This window comes from Rutilus rutilus (genome assembly GCF_951802725.1).
Source record: "Rutilus rutilus genome assembly, chromosome: 10".
Taxonomy (NCBI): Eukaryota; Metazoa; Chordata; class Actinopteri; order Cypriniformes; family Leuciscidae; genus Rutilus; species Rutilus rutilus.
Genome location: NC_140215.1, coordinates 15,887,209 through 15,907,432, shown reverse-complemented (window position 1 = coordinate 15,907,432; position 20,224 = coordinate 15,887,209). Strand labels below are relative to the sequence as shown.

At 35.2% G+C, this 20,224-nt stretch overlaps 2 protein-coding genes and 2 long non-coding RNA genes across 6 annotated transcripts in view; 2 read left to right on the top strand and 2 right to left on the bottom strand.

Annotated features, from left to right (window-relative positions):
* Nucleotides 1-1,674, top strand: part of uggt2 (UDP-glucose glycoprotein glucosyltransferase 2) — a 33,604-nt gene extending 31,930 nt beyond the window's left edge. For all 3 annotated transcript variants that reach the window (XM_084421322.1, XM_084421324.1, XM_084421323.1), the window contains 2 exons: nt 625-781; nt 872-1,674. In XM_084421322.1, the coding sequence (XP_084277448.1) occupies nt 625-781; nt 872-894 (180 nt within the window). In that variant the 3' untranslated portion in view covers nt 895-1,674. The remainder of the gene's footprint in view (nt 1-624; nt 782-871) is intronic.
* Nucleotides 1,653-7,399, bottom strand: dnajc3a (DnaJ (Hsp40) homolog, subfamily C, member 3a). Its single transcript, XM_084421327.1, has 12 exons — nt 7,196-7,399; nt 6,463-6,573; nt 6,198-6,322; nt 6,025-6,099; nt 5,149-5,301; nt 4,416-4,597; nt 4,062-4,181; nt 3,387-3,492; nt 3,158-3,278; nt 2,559-2,691; nt 2,303-2,451; nt 1,653-2,214 (listed from the first exon to the last, which is right to left on the bottom strand). The coding sequence occupies exons 1-12, from the start codon at nt 7,275-7,277 to the stop codon at nt 2,054-2,056; spliced, it is 1,518 nt and encodes a 505-aa protein (XP_084277453.1). The 5' UTR covers nt 7,278-7,399; the 3' UTR covers nt 1,653-2,053.
* A 5,248-nt stretch (nt 7,400-12,647) lies between these two features.
* Nucleotides 12,648-14,253, bottom strand: LOC311298985. The gene is made up of 3 exons (XR_014629020.1): nt 13,899-14,253; nt 13,735-13,798; nt 12,648-13,495 (listed from the first exon to the last, which is right to left on the bottom strand). It is a non-coding gene; the product is annotated as an uncharacterized lncRNA (long non-coding RNA).
* Nucleotides 14,254-16,508: 2,255 nt separating this feature from the next.
* LOC311298946 lies at nt 16,509-20,015 on the top strand. Its single transcript, XR_014629019.1, has 4 exons — nt 16,509-16,688; nt 17,565-17,613; nt 17,922-17,997; nt 19,011-20,015. It is a non-coding gene; the product is annotated as an uncharacterized lncRNA (long non-coding RNA).
* Nucleotides 20,016-20,224: the final 209 nt, after the last annotated feature.

Here is a 20,224-nt window from a genome sequence, read left to right as displayed (position 1 = left end):
TTTTTTCAGGATGAACCAGAGAAGCATTTATTTGAAAATTAAAAATGTCTTTGTCAAATGAATGTATATAATGCTCACCTCAAACTTTTGAACAGTAGTGTACAGTTTTACATCAATTCATTGACAATAATTTACTAATATATATACTATATATATAATTAATAATATAATTTGCTGCAGAACTTTAAATAAAAATCAATAGCCCACAGCCCTACCAGTGAAAAATGTGGACACGTTTGACAATGTATGGTTCTCATCATCTTAACCATTTGAGGATTATGCTTATATGCTAAAAAGTTAAGTAACCAGTTTGAGCTCAGATGTGGTGTGCTTTTAATTTTGGCGTCATTTCTTAGTTTATGTAACTTCTTTTTTTTTTTCTTTTTTTTTCTTTCCATGCCAGTGGCACAACGAAAGTGCCGTTATGTTGTAAAAATGTGCTTAATGACTCAAAAAGTCATGAAAGTGTTGATATCAAGCTATATTATAGACGAATGACATTGGCAGTTTTCACTTGAAGTGATCAGGAAATGAAATAAGGTCACTCAAGGAACTGTTGAAAAAGGTGGAAGGGAGTGTTTTACCACCACAATTGACTGTTTTGTTTGGGTTGATTTATTGCAGTGCAATAACCCAAAGACCAAAGAGCCCAAGCTGAGTGCAGCCGTGCGGATTGTTCCAGAATGGTCCGAGTATGACAATAAGATAAAGCAGTTTCTGAAACAGGTGAAGGACCAGGAGGAGAAAATTACCCAGGGTAGACCATCACCACAGCACACAGGTAAGACTTAGTCATCACTAAAATGACGATATTTTTTTCAGTAAGCCTTGGGATTAAATAAGTTCATGAACATCATTTGTATTTTAACAGGCACTCGACGTGAGGAACTTTAGTACTTGGCGTTTGCACTAAAACCTCCTGTAAATCTTGAACTCTACCATACAGAGATGTTTTCCACAACAGGAACACTGAGGAAATATAATAATGGACTTAAGCATTTTTTTTTTTATGCATATAATTTTTTGAATTCTTTCTGAATTCAAGATGTAAACTGTATACATGACATACCTTTTTTTTATAAATTGTTGACAAAAAGTAGTAACGAAATTTCAGTGTTATCTGATATTTTTGGCCAGTCTACGAACTTATAATGGCACTGGTGTATATCTGTAGTATTTATAAGAGGAAAAACATGCCAATGTTGTGTACATTTCTCCAGAGAAGACTGAAATGCCTTTTTTGTAAACATTTTCAGTACATATTCCATCACCATAGTTTATCAGTCAGTGTTTGCAAATAAAGGGTACCTGAGATTTCAAATGGTTGCTTTATAACAAAGGTCTCATAATAATTTTTTTAATTACCTTGATATTTTGAAATACTGAATAGTACTAAGTAGAGATCTTAGACATTTATTTCCTAAATAAACCATACACAATTGTAAACTATAATGGGAGATGTGAATTCAAATTACTGTATTCACTGCTGACAAAGTTTGTCAACTCTACAGATCCAATCCACAAAACAATCTCTGTATCCCAGGCAGATCTTTTACATGCCCTATTTTATTTATATTGTTATATCACATCATTGTCTCTGTACATGTTTGTTTCTATGCCTTGATGTTCAAGGATGTGGATTTTCTCAGGAATAAAGTGATATTTTTATGTCAACTTGTCTTTTTTACGTTGTGTCTAAAACCAGGCAAAAATAACCTATTCATTTAAATAAGCATTCATCTCTCTTTATTTAATTATTTACAGCATTATTCGATTCATAGAAAAATAGTATCATTTTCTATGTACATATTATACTCAAGAATGAAACGTTCAACACGTATAGACATTGCTTGGAGAATAACCTTGCGTTCTGGATTGTAAGATCCCTGAAAGTAGAGGAAGTGCTTCAAAGAACAACAGTTAGCAAGCGGGATCACTTGACAGCCTGTTTCAAGGCGCTTGTCATGTCAGAACCGTGCCTGTGGGAAGGTTCAGAAGGTGCCAGTTCCTATTGGCTGATTCCAGCACATATTCAGGTCCGTTTAGCCGAGCCTTAGTTGAAACCGAATTTGAAATTAAATGGCCCAGAGCCGAAAGGATTGAATCCCTGGAAGTTGTCCCAGCCACCGTGGAAGTGGTGATGGTGATGTCCCCCACCCTGCTGACTCTCTGGATCCATGGGATCCTCGCCCTGGTCAAACTTACTCCTCATCTCTGCAGAGAAACGGAAGAACAAGACGTAATTACCATAGAACCGAGCAACAACAGTGTAAAGTACACCACATGTGGCACTAAAACATACCTGGGTTGGTGAGAACTTCTTTGGCTTGAGCGATGTCTATAAACTTCTTCTCTGCCTTTTTCTTTTCTTCTTCATCCTGGAAGTTGTCTGGATGCCACTGCTGCGCCAACTTTCTGTATGCTTTCAGGATCTCTTTCTTTTGGGCAGTTCTGCAACCACAGCAGTTTAATAAGAATGTTTACTCATTTTCGAAATGAGCGTTAGGCCTCTGCATTGAAAATACATAGTAAAACTCTCCATCATCTGTTTATCTAACCTCTTCACACCCAGGATCTTGTAGTAATCCCTCTTCTTGGACTGTTTGAGGAGCCGGTGTGCTCTCTCCAGACCCTCCTTGATCTGCCGGTCATTCTCACTATGTTCTTTAGCACTCTCAAAGTCCTTAATGGCTGCCAAGAGAACAAATCCATCACCACACCTGATCATTTTAAGAGCAATCTTGAGAAAGAAGCCAATTTATTGATTCATTAAACAGTGAAGAAAAAAGAAAACCAATACTGCTGAGCATGAACATACAGCAACCGTAAAAATAAATGAGCTTTTCTTCAAAAGCCTTTACAGTGCCATTATATCTCTGTCGGACAACACTTACATTTTTATTCCCACACGTAAGGGCAATTCTTCAGATCTTAGTGAAATTATAATCACAGAAAGTACTGGTAATTGCTGATAATATAAATGAGTCATGCATTTGATTGTATTTATTTTAATTTAATTTAATTTATTATATTACATTATCTATTAATATTTCAACTGCATGCCCTATGTATTAACTAATATGAATAAGTTATTAATAATATATAATTATTCAACTTTTTTAAAGAAGTGTTGTTGTTTTTAAAGTAAACATGCTACCTTCTTCATATTGGTCATCCTGGAGGAGGGCCTCTGCTCTGTCTTTCAGAGCATTCACATTATGAGGGTCTGCATTCAGAACTTCACTGCACACTGAGATGGCTCTAGCAGTTTGTTGGTCCTGTGGAATAAAACCAAAACATATTCACCTCATTCTATCACTTACACACAGATGCAGTGTATGCTTTGGTAGACGGCGACACCTTGTGGTCGTGGAGCTCAGTCTCACCTTTGACAAACAGTGGCACATGCGCTCTTTGGCATTATGTGTGAACTGAAGAACATTTGGCTCAGTCTTCATAACGGACTCATATTTATTAACTGCATCACTGTACCTGTGGATTTAGAAAAACAACCATTTAGTTGTCAGTCGATGAATGTGCATTCACAAGTTCAAATAAAGTAACGTTATTCTATAAAACAAAGAAGAAAAAAAACTTGTATTTAGCCAGGACACATTAAATCTATCAAAAATTGACAGTAAAGACTGTTCCCTTTCAAATAAATGCTGTTCTTTTCAACGAATTCTGCAAAACAATATATAAAGATGTCCACAAATATTAATCAGAACCCTTGATAATAAGAAGAAATGTTTCCTGAGAGCCAAATCTGCATATTAGAATGATTTCTGAAGGATCATGTGACACAGAAGACTGGAGTAATGAACTTTTTTGCCATCACAGGACTAAATAACACTTTAAAAATATATTACAATAAAAAAGTTATTTGAAGTTGTAATAATATTTCCCAATATTACTGTTTTACTGTCTTTTTATTCAAATAAATTTAGCCTTGGTGAGCAAAGGAGACATCTTTCAAAACATAAATATTACAGATCCCAGACGTGTGTGCGTGTAATTAGTCTTATTATTGATGTTAGTTTTATAAATATTTTGAGACATACTTCTCTTCCTGGATCAGTTCTTCAGCACCCTGTATCTGTTTGTTGAGCTTCTTAACTTGCTTGTAGTGACTGAAGCACTGCTTATGATCCGGGTCCAGTTTCAGACACTCCCTCACCTCACTGCAGACAAAAAAATAAACCCTTAAATCTGGATCCAAACATTTATTAGACATTCAAAATAACCAGGATGTCACTCACTTTAGACATAGTGTGGCAGCTACAGTATGTACATTCATCTTTGCAGTTCATTTCACATACTATTATTAAAACAATGTAGGTAGTTTACAGTGTAGACCTATATTGTGCACTCCAAACTCCCAGATTTAATACATTAATAACCACATGTTGACTTACTTGAGGGACATCTCATGGTCTCCCAGACTATAATAGATGGTGCTGAGCTTGTAGAAAGCCTGAGTGTTGTCACTTTTGAGTTTTGAAGCGGCCTTGAGGTCACTGATGGCTTTGCCCATTTCACCCAACTGAATGAAACACTCGGCCCGCATCTCTCTGGAGTCCGCATCCCAAACACACGTCTGAGAGGAGGACAAGCAAATGTAATCCATTGTTAGCTTTGTATTTTAAATATGAATCCTTTGCTGTTGACATTTAATATGATATTTGTTCTGTTTTCAGTTCATGCAAAGCAAATTTTCTGAACAAATAGTGCTCTTATTGAGCACAAACAATCATTTTCTGCACCAGGACAAAACCAGGATGGATCACCTACAGGAACCTCTAGGGTCAATACAAACTATCATGTTTATAAAGGGAGGGACATTATCCAGGTCACTGCTATTTTAGTATCATTGATATACTATTATAATGTTTTTAATATACTGAATGAGATTTTATGTTTATATTTTACTTTAATTTCAGTTAAAGTTTTAGTAATTTTGTTCTGTGTTTTTGTCACTCACTCACTCACTCACTCATATTTAATAAAATAAAATAAGTGTATACATTTTTTTTTCTTTAATATTTATTTCAGTTAACGTTTATTTTGTTTCAAGTTAACGTTTTTTTTTTTTTTTTTTTATGGTTTCAGTTTTAGTTACAGATAATAGCTTGATCCAGGTTAACTCACATCAATGATGATGTCGAGGTGTGATGTGGCAGAGCCGTAGTCTTTGCGGTTGAAATCGCTCTGTGCCTGGGCCACCAGTCTCTGAATTTCATCAGATTTCTTCAGCTGGCTCTGCGCCTCCTGCTCTTCCCTACTGCTTGGGTTTGATTTGAGCTGGATGAAAGAAAGAAAAAAATATGTCATCCTTAAGAGCATGAACAGGTAGTAAGTATCCGAACAGCACAACAGTTCAGGTGTGCACTGTGCAGGTTAAATGAAGCCTTTGGAGTATTAGACTGGTTATATACCCCACTGACTGACCCAACTAAGAATCCTCCGAAGAAGGATGAGGGCACATCAGGAAACTTAAATTAAATATTATGTTTCCTCAGAGGTGATACAATTAATATATTAATATGTGATATAGAATGCACAGTAATTAAAAAAAATTATAATTGCAAAGATGAACAAAGATTGATCTCAGAACTTATGTGGCCATGCTTGCTAACTAAACGTGCACTGATCAGAAAATGTTATGCCAAAACCAATAACCTGTATTTTAGCATTATGTTAAAAACCGACCTTATCTGCAATACTTATTTTCAAAGACCCACTTTTACCAGTTTTACAAATATTAAACCATATGCTGTCTGCAGCAAAATACACCACGCTGTAAAATGACAGAAAACAATTCACATTTTGGTGAAATGTCAACACATATGGCATTATTAATAAAATAGGTGTGACTTTCACAATGTGTGTGAATCCTTGCATGAAGCTATTTTAAATATACACCCTAAAGCACTAGCCTACCCTTCATCACAAGTTAAAGACAGCCAATAAGGATCAGCTTGTGTCTGATTGGTGCATCTCTACTGCTAACCAAATGTCACTCACCACTCTTTTGAAATCATTTTCTGCTTCATCAAGTTTGCCATGTTTCAGCAGTAGATTTCCTCTCTGAAGCCTAGCCTGTGGATTAAGAAGAAACACTAGTTCATTTCTGGGTAACAGGTTTTGGTAAAATACTGTATATATTTTCACAGTGTGAAATGATTCTGAAAACCCACCGATGTGAAATCTGGTTTAAATTCAATGACTTTGCTGAGGTCTGGTAGTGCAGATTTTGACTTTCCCATTGCTAGGTACACAGTTGCTCTCCTATAGTATGCCATGTAATTTTTGGGATCACCGTCTGATAATTAATCAAAAGAAATAAATAAATCTAGACACACTGCTTACATCAAAGTGGCATTTTGTGGAAAACAATGTGACATTGCATCATTACACACAAGATTTCATTTAGGTTGTCATGTAAAAAGATCCAGCACTCACCAACAGCAGCGTGGAAGTGAGATAGAGCATCAGCCAGCTGTCCTGCGGCCAGAAGCTTCTTCCCCATCTCCAGATGATTCTCAACACCACCATCCTTCCCACCATTAACTCCTGCAATACATGTGAAAAGAAAATATGTTGGAAGTCTAGAATGAACCAGACAGTATAACAAGGTACACATGCAATACCTGTATCATGTATTTAGTAGTAGACAGTAGAGTACACTAAAGTAGTGTAGTGCACATTAAAGTTGGTATGGCATAGTATGTCCACTAGAGTAAATTACAATAGAGTCAAGTAGACTAGATTAGTAAACATTTGAGTTAAGTGCAACAGTGTCAACTTATTATTGCAGTGGAACCACAGTGTTTCAGCAACAGTTAAATAAAGACTTTAAAGCAGTAAAATAGAAAACACAGTAAAAATATATAGAATGAATAACCCACAATAACCATTATTAAGGTTTAAAAAAATGCTTGACAGGTAACGTTAACTGGATGCTCAGCTGCGTTTCTGGACTAATGTGACAGTTCTCCATATGTACTCTATGAATAACATCTAAACAGCTGGGATTTTTCCATCTCTCACTGACTTTGTATTGAGTTTATTTTTAAGAACAACGAACAAAGTCACTTTCTCTAAACAACTGTCAGGAAGACGAACGTATAGTTCACTACAAACCTGGTTAAAAACCATTTATTATCATTAACCAGCATTAGCATTGATCACTTACCTTCGTATCGAAGATCGATCAAAACTAGTACAAAAGGAACGTAGCTTAGCAATTTGTGCGCCACTGGGCTTATGGCAACCATGTTTTCTTCTTTTCTCCGTCAAATCACTGATTTAATGTATAAAGTTCCTAAAGACACGCTGGACATTCGCATAGCTGTCAGGCCAGCAGACATCATGCCCACTGATCGTGGGTCCCTCTGATTGGCTGATATTTCCATAAACCCCGCCCATCAAGTACTGTTCAACGGAGACTAGCCACGGCATCATTAGTTTGATTCTGTTTGCGCATGCGCGCGCGACAGTGAGTACGCAGATTGGTGTGTGGGAGGAATCAAGTTGTGTGATTACAATAATACATTTAGACTTCTTATGTAGCACTATATTTTTTTAGAGGATTCTAAATTATTTGCGGTAACTGGATACTACAACTAGGCAAGTCTTCTCAGCACGATCATTGGAATAAACTGTGGTAGAAAAGGGCATAGTTTTGATATATCTAAGCTTGTGATTTTATATATTTTTTCAGTCATAGGTTACATATTTATACCGCTCAACCAGTTGTACCTGTGTTTGCATGCCTGAGGTCACTATTAAAGGAATTTTACAACTCATATAGTGTCTCGCTCAATTTCTGACCTGGCAAGTAGAAACATAAACATGACACATTTACCAGGTCATATATTTTGTCTAAAAAAATAGAGACAATTTAAGACATTATCAAAATAATACAGTAACATTGGGTAAATATTATGTGGGGATTTCTAAAAAAAATCAGGAAGGGTTTTTTTTTGTTGTTGTTGTTGTTTTCAAAAGGAAATCAAATAGCCTATAAAGATTGAAGCACATTATGCAATAAAGAATACATTTTTGCCATTAGAAATAAATGTATTGACAGTGTTCAATCAGTCTCCTCATGCTTAGTAATGGCAGAGCGGTTTTTCTATCTGGACAATGTAAACCACTTTCCCTTTTAAGTGACATGATGACGCATGGCTTAAAACAGGATGATAACCATTAACAGCTCATAATCACATATTGAGTCTTATAAGAGGATCCTGAGTCTAATTCCGGGTAAGATTGTCACTTTTTGAATGAATTAAATAACTAGATTAATGCTATCTAAAGGCTGACTGCTTGTTTGCTACACTTTGAAGTCTCATGGCTTTCGTTTTGTTTTTTATAGAGCTTATCAAAACTTCTTGTTAAAAATGTTTACCATCTGATGGAGCTTGCTGGTATAATTATTTAGAGTCTTGTACAAATATTTCAATATCAAGTGAATAAACCATTTACACACACACACACACAGTATATTGTGTATAATATTATTGTTCAGTTTATATTCTCTAGAGAAAATAACAAATGACTTGTAAAAATGACTAGTGTTTGCTAAAACTGAGAATTCACCAGATGTGGTTGATTATATACATTATAATTCAAGGTTTTTTCCATATGGTAAAAAAAAAAACTAAATTATTATTATTATTATTATTATTATTATTTGATAACATACGAAGTGTTTACAACTGAACATTTAACATTTAATGATTTGAAAATACTATTGTGCAGTTAAAGTAAAAAAAAAACTGCTAGTATATTCATTTAAAAGGAATTTGGGGTATTTCTTTCAGGTCATTTTCTGAGATAACTCTCCAAAGTATTGTTTCACTAGTTAGTTCATTTTGACTGTTAAAGTATGTCAAGGATGTAATATCATCATCAACGGATGCATCATCTGCAGTGGTGTAAGTATAGATCTAAAGACTTCAGGTAAGATTATGTCCAGATCATGTGTAAATTGTCACTGAAACTGATAAGGCTTATTTGGACACTAAGTTACAATTTCAGTCAGAAATTAGTTTTATATGTAAATACCAGGTTTTTTGTTTTGTTTTGTTTTTCATAGTAAAACTAATGTCCCGTTTATTATTATTTCAGTGCCGACTGACAAGACTTGACACAATACAACACCACAGGCTCTGTAGAGCGGAGCATGCTTGCAGAATCAGTATTTATCTGGATTTTATGTATCATTGTGATTCCAGTCGTCCTCTTAACCCTGTTTGCATTGTGTTTTCTCATCAAGTCTCATCGTGCTGCTTTTGTTAGTTGATTCTTTCAGATATGTTACAGATCATTCTTGTGTTGATATCAAAAACCCAATGGGAGTCTCGGGGATTGAAGAGTGCATATAAGTATTGTTTAATTGTAGGTCTGTATTTCATGGCATGTATTGCTTTTGAAAGATACCTTGTTTCTCATCCTATCTGGTACAGATCTCACCATTCAGTCAGATTATCCTGTTTTGTTTTTTTCATCATCTGGTTAGTGTCTCTGCCCTTTACAGGGATAAAAGCCAGCAGCCATATCACCCTGTTGCCCTAGACTGGTTGCCCACTGACGCTAAGCAGGGTTGAGCCTGGTTAGTACCTGGATGGGAGACCTCCTGGGAAAACTAGGTTGCTGCTGGAAGAGGTGTTAGTGAGGCCAGCAGGAGGTGCTCACCCTGTGGTCTGTGTGTGTCCTAACACCTAATTCCCCCTTCCATATTTAAAGCACTTTGAGTACCCAGAAAAGCGCTATATAAATGTAACGAATTATTATTATTAAAAAAAAACATACTCTAAAATGTCATGGTTGGTACTTGGAGGGGTCTTTCTCGTGTTTGGTTTTTTTTTTTTTTTTGTTTTTTTTTTTTACTGTCTCTGGTATCAAATGAACTCTAACCCAAACCATTTTGTTGATTGTTTATTGTACTTGTTCATGAGGAGAGATGTTGACATTGCTAATTTAATACATTTGTTACAAGCTTTTGCACTGTTATCGGGGAAATGGTTTAAAAGTCATTTGAATAGTTATCATACACTAGGAAGATGCAAAGGAAAAGTGAAAATATTCAAAGGAGTAAACACCTTTCAGAGAGGTATGTGACCTGACCTGGTGTTACTGTACAGGTATGCCTATTGCACCCATATTGACATCATACTCTAATACACCCATAGCCTACTAATGTTCTGCATTATAATGTGCCCAGGTGTGCAATGTGTCCAAGTACCAAAAAAAAAAATTTGCACTATTTTTGCGAATGTCAGACAATAAATAAATGCAGACAATGCAGTGGACTAAAACATCAGGCTGCTAATGTACACACGTAAGAAAAAATGGTTCTAAACAGTACCAAATTAGGGTTCTTCGGCTTGTAACAATAGCAGAACCCTTAAAAGGTTCCATAAAGAACCATGCTTTGAAAGTGCTATATAGAACCTTAATGGTGTTATGTGGATGTTTTCCACTAGAAACAAACATTGATGTATTATTATCTAGTGATGTATTCCACTAGAAACCACTAGAAACAAACATTGATGTATTATTTTAATTTAATACTGTGAAGCTGCTTTGATACAATCTGTATTGTAAAAAGCGCTATATAAATAAACTTGACTTGACTTATAAATAACCTTGTCAATGATATTTTCATTAATATTAGTGTAACGGTCACCAGCTGGAGTGCCCTTGAGAGCCACCAGAGGGCACTCCACACCAGACTATTATCACTCCCTCACAAACTACATTTCCCATAACTCACTGCCCGGACTCATCATCACTGATTGCATTCACCTGTGTCTCATTAGTCTCAGCCTATTTATACCATGTTCATTCACTCATGGCGAAGTTTTGTACGTTATTCCACTACATTTCTGAGCGTTTCCTTTGTTGTGATTGTTCCTGGTTCTTGATCTCTGTCCTGGGGCCTGTTTCAATAAGGAGGTTCAACCAACTCTGAGTTAAAACTTGAACTCTGAGTTGACTTACCCTGAGATGGGAAACTCTGAGTTTTTGGTTTCAGAACAGCTGAAATGAGTTAGTTCAATCAACTCTGAGTTGACCTACTCTGAGTTAAGCGCGTGCACCACAACTATAAAAAGCCATTATCAATGGAGCGCAGATATTATGAGTCACCATGGCAACAGCGCCAGACAACAAGAGGTCTGCATATTTCTCACCAGCAGAACTGGATGAGCTTCTGCAAGCATATGGAGAGTACGAACATTATTTCGTTTATAAGTTTACATTTTAATTACTGTTATACAGTGATGGGTGTAATTAATTACCAAGTAATCTAAATACTGTAATTTAATTAAAGGGATTACTCTTAATTCTTCTGTAATTTAAAATTAAATCTGATGTAATTGTATTAGACTATAGAACAATTCTGTATAGGCTATTTTACATACATTTTTAAAAGGTATATTTTTAATGTAACCTTCTCCCTCTACACACTTTGGTCAATTCAAGAATAATTCATACAATTGTATATTGTTTATTTGAAAGCATTAAAAGTGCTGTTTCTTGTCTCTCCTTGTATTGTTCAAGTGGTTGAGGTTGACATGGGATTTAGTAATTAATAAGTAAACCAATAATTTCTAAAGATAGTCATTATTCCATTAATCTAATTACACTGTTGAAGATGTCATTTGTACTTAGTAATACAAGTAACTTACCCAACTGTTATAATATCTGAGGTGAAACTGGAAGAACAGTATGTTATTCAACCTAATTGTAATGTTCATGTAGGTGCAATCCTGCAGGCATTAAAAGAACATGGCAGCAGCTAAAAATGAAATATAAAAACATAATTCAGTCAAGTAAGGCTTGAGCATATCATGGGTGTAGGCTACCTGACTTTACATTTGACATATTAAATAACTAAATAGCATCCAGTGTCTAGCAGTGCAGCAGCATTTTCAGCTGAGGGAATTCCTGGAGGGACTTCAGAGCCAGTCCCAAAGATCCAAGGGCCTTCATAAAATGTAAGAGGTTTACATATGTGTTATTTTTTATATAGGCTATTTTTTATATTTCCATATATTTTACTTTGGGTTAGGATTTTTGTTGATCTCAATAGATTCTGGTGGTAATATCTGTCTTTTGGAGCCTCCTGTCCCAACAGAACCCCAGGCAGTTGAAAGTAGCCTACTTAATACACCAGAAATGATGACAAATAGTGTTATAAAGTGCACTCAACCAAATGCTCATCACAAGGGGATAAAGAGTTTCTGCTGCCACAGAGAGGCCTACAGAGGTAATGTTAATATTATGTGTCTACACATCAAACAAGCTACACATTCACATTTTTATGTGGAGTAGCCTATAGAATCTAAGTTTAAATCTAAGTATAAATGGGTATTCTTATCTCTCCCCACGCCCTCAGTACAGAGTGTGGAAGAACAGCAGGAGGACGGTCCATCAACTTCAGTTGCACAGATCAACACAGTTCAGTGATTTCCAGTAAATGCCACAGTTTAATTCTGTATAATTTGTTTAGAACTACATTATGTAACTCTAATCTACTACTGTATTTTAAGTTGCCAGTTAAGGAGTTATATAGACTTCATTTTATAAAAAAAACAACAACAACAAAACAGCATGTAAAAAATAGCAATCTTTTATTTATTAATAAAATATTAATTTTATTAATAAAAAGGTACTGAAAGAATGAATGAGGTGTTTAAACACCGCTTCCTCTTTAAAAAATGGGAGGAGACCGAAAGAAACTCTGGGTTTACTGAAGAAAACCTGCTCCCGACCAGGTTAGGTTCACAGAGTAAGTTACCATGGTAACTGACTCTGAGTATAAATTACCTCTCTTTCAGAAACGGGCTTGACTTACTCTGCTTTCTCAGGTTTAACATACCTCCCATTCTGAAACAGAAAACTCAGAGTTTCCCTCATTTCAGGGTTAACATACTCAGAGTTTTCACTTAACCTTCTTTCTGAAACAGGCCCCTGGTTTTCCCGTTCCTGCCTCACCCTCTGGATTTTTCTGTTTGTTTGGATTGCCTGCCTGTATGACCTTTGCCTGGATTCTGATTACTTCAATAAACTGCATTTGGATCCTCAACCTTCGTGTCTTGGAGCAGTTCATAACAATTAGTATATTAGTATCTTCATATTATTAATATTACTATTATCAATATTATTTTTAATAAATTATTTATTAATATTGTTTTTTAGTCTGGTCTTATATTGTGTTGCCACTATTTGGGTTTTACCTCTTTTTTTATGTTAATTAGGTACTTCTTTTTTTTTATTGACATGGCAGATTGTAGCAAAAATGACAGTGCTCTTACAACAGAGGTTAGCTGAATACATTAATAAATAACAATTGACATTGAACACAATATAGTAATGAAGACCAAGTTCCAGTGAAAAATCTTCACACTCCCCTATTATTTCTTTGTGTGTATTTTGAGCAGTTTCTCTCTGCAGACGATGAGGTTATGATACGTGACAGCATCTGAAATACACAATCGAGTTTAGAGTTACATTGTGTCTCTTCCATATTATGTAAAAACAATTATGTTCATGAAGGCCAAAATTAGCAAAAATGGACAGTATGAGCCCTTTACCATGTTAAAAGGAAAAAGTGATATAAAGTCATGATATAGCTTTAATGTTTAGGCTTTAGGCATAAAGTCATAATTAAAAAAAAAATCAAACAATATGGATCATAAATTCCATATCTCTGTAACTTACTTTGTGGAGAAGAGAAGATGAGTATCCTTAACTGAACAGAGCTGCACTTACATGTTCTGTTAAACTAAAAAGAGAAAAAGACATGATTTTTAGGAAATGAATGTTACAATTTAATTTATATACAGTTGTTAATTTATAGACATTTTAATAAAGAAATAATTTACCTGTTGAGAGTATGTTGACAGTCTGTAGTTGTAGCTGAGCTCCAGAAAATCAGTAATGAGGAGGCTTTAAAAGTTACAGATTTGAAAAACAAAAAAAGCGGGAATAAAGAACCCTAAACTCTAACACAAAGAACCATTTCAGCATGTAAAGGGTTCTTCAGGACGATACGGTACTAAATAGAACTGTATGTAAAGAACCTTTAAAGAACCATATTTTTTAGCCTATAGGTAACGAGAAAATGGCACTAGGGGCTGCACATTCTCATAATCCTTATCAATTTATTTACAAAACACCCCATTCACACACACATATAAAAAAACATTACAGTCCACGCCAGGACACCCAAGGCACAACCCTCCCCGCTCACATTTCCCAAATACAAAAGCAGCATATGATATAACTGACAAACAATACACATAAAATCATAAAGAGCTATTTAAAAACACTTCCCTTGTCCCAGATCAACAAGACCGTTCACGGGGTGTAAAACGAGGGAGAAGATTATTCCTCACAATCAGTATCGATTGTTGACAAACGTCTGCATTGTCATTGTCTCATGTTGGCGGAGCAAGCAGTCCTGTAACCAGCAGGTTGAACAGAGAAATGAGTGGCAGTACTCTCCGCATAGAGTTTACAGTGACACTAAAGGGCAGACAGCCCTACTACCTCACATTTACCACCCATGCTAACTATCTTTCTACATGTATCTACGGAGGGCCTATTCCTCCTGAGAGCTATGAGATCCCTTTAACCACATTAGTCACCACCTCTCTGTGTCTTTTCAAAGTCTCTCCCATCTGAAAACTTCTCCTCCCAATAACCACAGGAAAAAGCAATCAAGTCCACTCTATTTACTCAATTTACCACTCTACTCAGGAAGGATATTTTCTGCGCACCATAGGCTACTTTATTTGCTGTGGTTGTGAAATTATTGCAGTCATTTTTTTTTTCTAATACTGATGCATAAAGTATCTGAAATCCACTCAGCATAAACACAGCCTCAGCTGTTTGCATATTCTCTTCATTAACTAATAAATGTCTGGTAGAAACAAATTACCAGTTTTATTATATTATTTCTCCATTTTGATTGCATATTAAATATATTTGATAATCTTGATGTTGATTGAAAAACAGTTCATGCACCGGCTCATTGTTTCTATGGCTAAAAAAAAAAAAGATTAGCTACTCAACAATTTCTTCTCTTCCGTGTCAGTCTCTGACGTTGTAAACACGGTGCTCTGAGTTATTCCTTGCCGTTCCGGTTCCGCTAATAAGGTAAGAATTTCATTATTAGTAAAACCACATTTAAAATACTCCTTAATGCGTTCACAATTCATCCTGTGTTGGGTCGCGTCAGATCAATATGGAAGCCCATTGTCGCCACATAATTATGGGTTCTAACGTCAACTGGATTTTCATTTCCAACCAAAATCCAACGTCTGTCCGACGTTCGATGTTGACGTCAGTCTGACGTTGGGTTCTGACGTCAACCCGATTTTCATTTCCAACCGAAATCTAACATCTGTCTGACGATGGGGTCCAACGTCAGTCATCATATTGATGTCCGGTGCCTGCTGGGGGAGGGGCCCCGGGGCTCGAGATTCGCATAGTAGGAGGGGTAGTGACAAAAACATAATAAATAAAAAAACTCAAAATGTTGCTTTTTAATGAAACGTTCCCACATTCAAGTGTTGATAGAAAAATAATACATTTAGCTATAATAAAATGTTTTTTTTTTAGCGCAATTTTCCACCGGACAAAATTGCGATTAACAACTCATGATTTCTGTTCTGTTCTGTTCTGTCTGTGCGCACCAATCTTGCACTTCTATCTACTCCTCAACCAGACCACCTAGAGACTTCGGGTTTTCGGCATTATGTTAAGGAAGGTCTAATCTCGGGAACGCACAAAAAAAAATCCAGGAAAAGATTTAGGATTTCCTGGAAATTCCAGAAAAAAATCTGTTTTTTTTTAAATTTCTCGGCAACCATAATAGCTATATCGAGTTGAAACAAATTGCACTCGATAGCTTCTAAAATTTACAATAATATTAGAAAAAAAGAATTGATCAAAAAATATTTCCTTTATGCTTCAAAAATTAATTAAAACTTTATATGAAGGGAAATAAGAAAAATATTGCCTTTTCACCTATAAAACTATTGTTCCACAGAAAGTAAGGAAGGTATTCACATGAGCAAAATTAATTCCACTGAATTACGGCAAGAAATCAATGAAGGTATCGATCAAGATTTGGAGAAGGAGCAAGAATATATGAGAAAACGACAAGAGGTTGTTGCAAAATAAATGGAAGAACGTTCAGCAAAGCGACAAAAGATGGCGACATCCACACCAACGGCTTCCTCATCAGGCGTATCTGATTTCTACGATGACTCGTGGCTTTCAGAGGATGTTTTGGCAAATATCTCGAAAGCAGAAGAAGAGTTTCCTTCTTTTCTGCTTGACAATTGGCTTGTGACTTTGTAAACTCTTCTTCTGCTTTCGAGATATTTGCCAAAACATCCTCTGAAAGCCACGAGTCATCGTAGAAATCAGATACGCCTGATGAGGAAGCCGTTGGTGTGGATGTCGCCATCTTTTGTCGCTTTGCTGAACGTTCTTCCATTTATTTTGCAACAACCTCTTGTCGTTTTCTCATATATTCTTGCTCCTTCTCCAAATCTTGATCGATACCTTCATTGATTTCTTGCCGTAATTCAGTGGAATTAATTTTGCTCACGACTCTTGTGAATACCTTCCTTACGTATTTCTGTGGAACAATAGTTTTATAGGTGAAAAGGCAATATTTTTCTTATTTCCCTTCATATAAAGTTTTAATTAATTTTTGAAGCATAAAGGAAATATTTTTGATCAATTCTTTTTTTCTAATATTATTGTAAATTTTAGAAGCTATCGATTGCAATTTGTTTCAACTCGATAGCTATTATGGTTGCCGAGAAATTTGAAAAAAAACGGAATTTCTTCTGGAATTTCCAGGAAATCCAAAATCTTTTCCTGGATTTTTTTTGTGCGTTCCCGAGATTAGAACTTCCTTAACATAATGCCGAAAACCCGAAGTCTCTAGGTGGTCTGGTTGAGGAGTAGATAGAAGTGCAAGATTGGTGCGCACAGACAGAACAGAACAGAAATCATGAGTTGTTAATCGCAATTTTGTCCGGTGGAAAATTGCGCTAAAAAATGATGTTCAACTAGTCAAGTGATTGTGCCTTTTTTATTATCCATTGCTGATTTGATTTCAGAAAGTTCATTTGAATTTCAAGAGAAAGTTATATTCTCGAGCAACTTATTTTCTCTTTCATTTACTATCTCTTAGTGTTGTGATCCCACACTCACTGAGTTTTTATTACTTGTTTTTTTAATGCTGGCAGGGAAAGAGTTAATAGTGTATCTAATGAACATGGACTGATGAGATCAGAAATGTGTAACCACAATGTAATCAATTGATTACATGCTTTTAAGAATTTTTAAACAGGCTTTTAGGATGTAATGGGGGAAGTGGATTATGATTGCAGAAACCAAAGCAATTTGCCTGAGAAAGTGCAATTATACTCATGGGATGTTGAGCAAAAACACTCTGTGGTTTAGAATGGAAAGTCTTAAGTATATTCATTCTAAATCTCTCGGACCTTCTTCTTTTTTATCATCAGCTGACGAGCAACATCATCAGTGCTGTGTGGATTTACAGTCCCATTCCAGGTAAGATAAAGTTTTAATGTATTGAAATTGTCTTGAATTTGTTCCTATGTGCTTCTGCAAACACTGCCAGTTAACACATATTCCACTTGATTTTTGTCAAAAATATTTATTCTTATTTGATATTAAACATGTTATGGATAAGACGGCAACTGCTGAAATAAAAGTTATTTTGTACTTTTAGAAAATAATTCTAAACATTGAGAATCTGTCTCAATCAGTCTTCTTAACCCTGTTTGCAATGTGTTTTCTCATTAAGTATCATGATGTTTTAGTTTATAATACATTAGGTTCTCTCTTATCTGTTACAGATACTTATTAATTATATTACAAACAATCTAAAGGGAGGAAATTGCATTGGTTAGAGCATCTCAGTACTGTTTGCACGTACGTATCTATTTTATGACATGCATTGCTTATGAAAGATACAAACACTTTACAATAGGGTTTCATTTGTTTCATTAGTTTACTATATTAGTTAACATGAACTAACAATGAATTTCTACAGCATTTATTTATGTTAAATTCAATATTAACATTATTAAAATCAAAAGTTGTATCTGTTGACGTTAGTTAATGCACTGTGAACTAATGAGCATAAACATATTTATTAACTAACATTAACAAAGGTTGTAAATGTTGTAATAATATATTGTTCATTGTTCATGTAAACTCATACATTAAATGAGACCTTATATTGTAAAGTGTTAACGATACATTTTGGTTTCAGGTTATTATCTGATATAATGTGTTTTATTGGTTTGTTTATTTCGATGTGTTTATAAAATATGATAACCATGAACAGCTTATATATATGGATCTACAGTCTGAGGTAAGACCATACTGTATGTGAACTGTCACTGAACTGTCTTTTTTCATTTTGTTAGCTAGCTTTTTATTACTGGCTTTTACAGTATGAGTAAATGTGAATGCATAAATCATGCTATAAACCATCTGTATTCAAATACAGATGTGCAAAAATACAGTTTTTAGTCAAGGTTATCTAAATTTGTTTGATTAGTGAATATGTTGAGTGAAAGCTGTTGAGTCCCTGAATGCAGCAATTTTTTTAGTAAAAATAGAAAATGAGAGAAAGTGCTTTGAGAGACTATATGATATTTATGCAAAATCACACAGCTTTGCTGATATTTATACCAAGAACATGATTGTGAGTGTGATTGTGTTTTACAGTGCATTAAACAAGAAGTTACTATTGAGTAACACATATTAGACACAGCATTTTCAGTTACTTTTGTGTATTTTTGCTCAGCCAACAAAAAAAATAGTGCAGAATATATCATTATGTGGAATGAGCCCATTTCAGTCAGACATAAATGTGTGTGATTCTGTTTCAGACATTTTAAACAGTAAAACTAATCTCAGGTTTGTTGTTATTTCAGTGCTGACTGCCAAGATTTTGTGAGACCATGACACAATTCAACATCACCAGCTTTGATGCATTAAACAAGTCAACGATCAATCTTAATAAAGTAGATCACGCAGAAGCAGTGTTTATCTGGATTGTATGTATCATTGAGATTCCAGTCGTCCTCTTAACCCTGTTTGCATTGTGTTTTCTCATCAAGTCTCATCGTGCCGCTTCGGTTTATGTGATAAATTTGATTCTTTCAGATCTGTTACAGATTGGTTTCATATTTGTTTTAACAACCAATTTAGCGAATGCTGCATTATGGAATGCATATAAGTATTGTTTGATTGTAGGCTTGTTTTTCATGGCATGTATTGCTATTGAAAGATACATTTTAGTTTCTTATCCTCATTGGTACAGATCTCACCATTCATTAAAAATGTCCTGTTTTATTTCTTTCATCATCTGGTTAGTGCCTTTGACCTTTACAAACATTAAACAGCAAGACCTTTTTACCATGTTTTCCCAGTGTCTAGCATGTTTTATCCCTTATTCAGTAATCCTCCTATGTTTTGTAGGTACTTGGAGGGGTCTTTCTCACGCAATATCACTTACTGCTCACAAGCGGAAAATAATTTTGGGTAGTCTGTCTCTTGTGCTGTTGAACTACACATTTCTTATCCTCCCCCTCTCAATTACAAGTTTTTGTTTAGTGTTTTTGGAGCACCGTCCACCTTTCATTTTTAAGGTTTATCTGTTTTGTCACTGTCTCTTGTATCTCAACCCACTTGCTGACTGTTTATTGTACTTGTTCATGAGGAGTGATGCTGAAAACATAATGAAGTCTCTTTACTGTTGCAGCTCACCAGAATCCTTCACAGCCACTACCAACACTCAAACAATAGCAGCATTACACGCAGTACGCTAACAGATGTCTTCATATTTTTGTAGTAGTTTTGAAGGAGTTGTGAAATCCTTGTTTGCATTTTTCTGTTTTGATATTTCACAAAATAAAGTTAGTCTTTTTGTCCTTTCAGTCTTTTCATTTTCATTTGCATAGGCCTACTTATATTTAGATCAACTTCTCATGCATGATTGTTAAAGTCCATTTGCAAGTGGATTCTTAGATTTCTCATTAAATGTAAGCATTAAAGTATGTAAACCAAGTACTGTAAATGCAACCCCACAGCTTCTCAAGTGTCCTCTTCCCTATACCCATGTATTTCCAGGGAATAATCTGAGATG

Bases quoted from the DNA above. Each gene is read 5' to 3' on its own strand.
- dnajc3a (XM_084421327.1), bottom strand. From the start codon at position 7,277: ATGGTTGCCATAAGCCCAGTGGCGCACAAATTGCTAAGCTACGTTCCT. The intron at 2,692-3,157 runs GTAGCATGTTTA...TTCTCTTGGCAG, and splicing joins GGATGACCAATATGAAGAAG to CCATTAAGGACTTTGAGAGT. The intron at 2,215-2,302 runs GTATGTTTTAGT...GTTTCTCTGCAG, and splicing joins AGAAGTTCTCACCAACCCAG to AGATGAGGAGTAAGTTTGAC.